The following is a 4,350-nucleotide window of genomic DNA, read 5'->3' as shown; positions in this document are numbered from 1 at the left end:
CGATATTTTTTCGATACAAAAAAATGTTCATGCCTTTTTAATTTGTCATTTATTAAAATTATAAATATATATTTTAACTCAAAAGTACAGTTTTTAAATTTAATGTTGCTGAAACAACAAAATAATAAAAAAAATAAATCTATCTGATCGAGAAATCACTCATCTTTGGAAAAGAGAGTTTATTACAGAGAAATGGCTCTTTCCAAAATAAAAGCTATACTATACGCTTCTTCTGGGCTATATTCTCAGCAGCATATTAAACATATCAGGTCCCCATAAGGAGAATCATGTGCTAACGGCTGTCTAAATGACTCGGGTAAAGTTTGTAGCATGCGTGCTTGTTATTTTGTCTGCTTCCACTTGTCTTTGCACTAGGATGATGTCGGCGTAAATGTGCAGTCATATTCGTTGTGTTCCCACTAGTGCTGTCAGCGTTAATCTCGTTAAAATGACTTTAACGCCATAACACAGCAAATCTCCGTTAACAAGTTACCGTGGATCCTCCCGTGCTTAGGGCTGGACGACGTCAACAAGCTAACTGCGCTAACGCACTAGTTCCCACCAATTGAGCATTGCGTGGCACATCCGACATACTGTTTTACTTTTGTCCATGACGCGCTTACCATCAGGGTCATGCTTCACATGAAAACCAAGATAGTTCCAAACGCCAGATCTGAATGAGGGTGGGGGAGGTTCAATTTCGGGTAGCGTTGAGGCAGTTGCCATGTTGCAACGAGCTTAGCTTCTGTCTTGCTAGCTTGCGCTGCGCTCAGTGGATCTGCACTCGACAGTGCAGCCTAGGCGGAGTAGTCAAACGCAGATCCACTGAGCGCTCAACACAGACAGCATCGTCAGAAGAAAAGTTGATAAAATAAATAAAAAAAGTTGTATTGTTCGATACATATGCGTACCGAACCGAAAGCACTGTATCGAACGGTTCAATATCGATACGAGTATTGTTGCACCCCTAATGTAAGCGTGTAAAACCTGAAGATAGAGACAAAATACTGTTAATCTGACTATCTGCCATTCTGCAATTCATCTCGTATAAACAATAACGTGGCACAGAGCGTGACGTGAAAAAAGGCACATACATTTGACGTTGCGTGAAGAACTCTATATTCCTCGTCCCACAAGTAAACGCGTTTAAAAAACGAGTTTTTAAAAACTCCGTTTTTGAGCTGCGTTTTCAAAAATACCCGTGTAGGTGTGGACGTAGCGTAAAAGAGTTAGTAGTTTATTTTCTTACTACCTGTAATTTATTGCAGATTACTTGTATTTGCTTAATTGTTTACTAAATGTTTGAGGTGTGAAATAAACTGCAATGGAGCAAAATATGGGTGTGTGTGGTTGGAGGATGTGTTTGTGCGCGGGGGGGGGGTCTAGTGAAAAAGGTTTGGGAACCACTGCTCTATGGAACACCAGGACTGCCATAATTAATTAATTAAATACACCATTAAATTATTAATTAAGCAAGCAAGCAATTTATTTATATAGCACTTTCAGAACGACTGTACACTTGACATGCCAGAAATGATACAATAAGTTAAAAAATATAAGATTATAAAAGTGGTAAATGGCCTGTATAGTGCTTTACACATTCAGTCATCCACCCATTCACACACACATTCACACACTGGTGATGGCAAGCTACATTGCAGCTACCCTGGGGCGCACTGACAGAGGTGAGGCTGCCAGACACTGGCGCCACTGGGCCCTATGACCACCACCAGTAGGCAATGGGTGAAGTGTCTTGCACAAGGACACAACAACCGAGACTGTTGGAACAGGGTTTGAACCGGCAACCTTTCGATTACTCTTGAGCCACGATCACCCCATATTGCCATATTGGACTTAATTGCCATATATATTAAAATGACATTTAAAGTAATAAAATCAGCACAAATAGCAAAAACATAAAATAGTATAAAATGATAATTAGAATTACATTAAAATCAAACCGTGACACCAAAGTATCGAACCGAACCGTGAATTTTGTGTATGTTGCACCCCTAGCTTACATATACACACGCAGTTACTGTCCCTCCATTTAGAAAGGCAGAGGCCTAATTATTTTACGTGTAGTTGTTTTTTTCCTGTGTAATAACAAACAAATTTCCCACATGTGGGACTAATAAAGGTTATCTTATCTTATAATATTCAACATTGCTATCAATGCATTTTTCAGAAAAAAAAAAAATCCTCTCTTTGCAAAATGGGTTCAAAAACATAAACAACTGTGAGATACTGTTTGTCCGTGATTTGGAGAGCCCAGCGCGTGCTCACGACGAATGGAAAAGCAATTCTGCAGGGGAGACCTGGACTGGAGTATTTGGGAAATACTTTTTTTAACTTTTGAAATGCTGCTGGCTTACCGACACGGAAAACTTAAAAAAAAAAACTAAAAAAACAAACAAACACACACTCACTATGAGAGCTGGAATAAAATGTCTGATTTGATTAATGGCCCATCGTATCCCACCAGAGCTTTATGTCTCGCAACAGCCATGCTCTGTAACTAACAAACTGCCTAATGAGGAGGAAACGTGGGGAATGATGGAAACATAGGTGAGCATTTATCTGGAGGCCATTGTGCGGACTGTTTACTCATTATGCTCTTCCTTATCAGACATTCCCACCCTGTTAAGGAAGCCCGACTGGGTACTCCCCACCCTCGCTATTTCCATCCATCGACGACCCGAGCACAACAGACCAGCCCACTCCAAAACAGCTCCAACCACTACTACATCTCCACCCATACAGTACACCTCCAACTACACCACCAGACTTCAAGCACCTAAAAACCTGCGCAACAGGTTCCACAGATGTCTGTGCGATACGTGAAACTTGAATCAAAGTAGTAACGTGGGCTGGATGTGCTGAGACAAGCTGCTCTGCACGCTCCAACTCTGCATAGAAAGAACTGGAAGCGAGACTCTCGCTGTAACATTCCTCCCGAGAAGACCCTGCCTGGTATCGGCACATAGCCGGGGTTAGCAGCGTTCGGCTATTGCAAAGTTGAGCATTTCGCTACAGCAGCCCGTCCCTACGAGGGACAGCTGGATGACGTCAGCCCGAAACACGCGTTTACATCGCGGAGCTGTCGATCCAGCAGAACGACTAGCACTAAGTGTTGCTGTTCAGAGCTCCAGGTAAGGCGGGAAGGCTGAGTTCCGAGAACTTACTTGAAGGTGAGGATGCACAGCGGTCTGTAAGACTTGTGGCTCGTGTTGTCCGCCATCCTCTTGCCCCAAAAGTCGTCGCTGAAGATGTTTCTGAGGCTGGAGCCAGGTCGGACGTCCGGATTGTTGACGATAGCCCACACATCGTCGTGCACCAACTCCCCGTGGAGAGAGTTGCTATAGCACAGGATACACAGGGCGGCCAGCGCGATGTAGCGACCCGCAGCCCACACCGTCTCCGGACGGACCGTTACCCGCGACTGCTGGCAGAATTTCTTGTCCCGTGCAGACGCTGTCATGTCGGGCCTGGCTTTCCCCGCGGCTCTGGCGGACTGAGAACGAGAGTAGCAGAGAATACGTCCATTCCACCTGGAGTGTAGCGGCTCTGTGTTCTGGGGACAGCAGGGATCGTGGAGATGTACTTTGCTGCCTTTAGGTTCTGTGGGAGAATGTCCTACTAGTAGGCCATTCCTAGTATTAGAAAATGTGAAATCGTCTTTATTGTTTTTATTTCTGTTATATTTACATTACTCTTTTCATAAATAGTTGTTTCATATTTACTATTAACAAACCAAAGAGTAATCTGTTTTGTTTACATACAAAGGTATGCACTTGATTGGTCGTTCTTGACCTTGACAACATCAAAGACAAGTACATCAGTTGCCCCCTTAGAGTCTAGTCTTTTTTGGAGGGGGAGGGGCAAAATCGCTGGCAATATCGTTATTATGTTGTTTGGTTTGTTGTAAACCTAGTGTGACTTATATTTTTGAAAACAGAACGTATGACATTGCTGCTAACAAATAAACAGACACGACAAAAGACTGAAATAAGAGGAAGAAAGGGCAATTTTTTCCATTTACTATGTAAGAGTCTATTAATAGATGTTATTGGTGGACCAAAGGCAAGACGAAGCCTCCGTGTACGAGCTTATGTGAAGAACCTGAATGCGACATCAGCACAGATCGCGCCTGCAGACGCATGCGCAGGAGACGATACCTCTCTCGCCTTTTAAAATATCAGCCGCAGATAATTAATGCAGGCGTATGGCAAGCCATTAGTGCCAAAATTCGCCACTTTCCTAACCCGTTTGGTTAAGAAATGGCGTAAAAAACGCCGTTTAATTATTCAAAACGCCGAAAAAAAACGGCGTTCTGTTCCGACAAACGCC

At 43.1% G+C, this 4,350-nt stretch overlaps 1 protein-coding gene across 1 annotated transcript; it reads right to left on the bottom strand.

Moving 5' to 3' along the window:
• Positions 1-3,183: 3,183 nt before the first annotated feature.
• On the bottom strand, positions 3,184-3,742 carry LOC106632770 (protein O-mannosyl-transferase TMTC1-like; the record flags this gene model as incomplete). The annotated part of the gene is given in 1 exon segment (XM_042217459.1): positions 3,184-3,742. A coding segment is annotated over 1 exon segment (298 nt), but the record flags the coding sequence as incomplete, so codon positions are not given.
• Positions 3,743-4,350: the final 608 nt, after the last annotated feature.

Source organism: Haplochromis burtoni, unplaced genomic scaffold (genome assembly GCF_018398535.1).
Source record: "Haplochromis burtoni strain Fernald_Lab_line unplaced genomic scaffold, NCSU_Asbu1 Contig_2016, whole genome shotgun sequence".
NCBI lineage: Eukaryota > Metazoa > Chordata > Actinopteri > Cichliformes > Cichlidae > Haplochromis > Haplochromis burtoni.
Note: the sequence above shows the minus strand (reverse complement) of the source record. Positions and strands in the feature narration are given on the sequence as shown.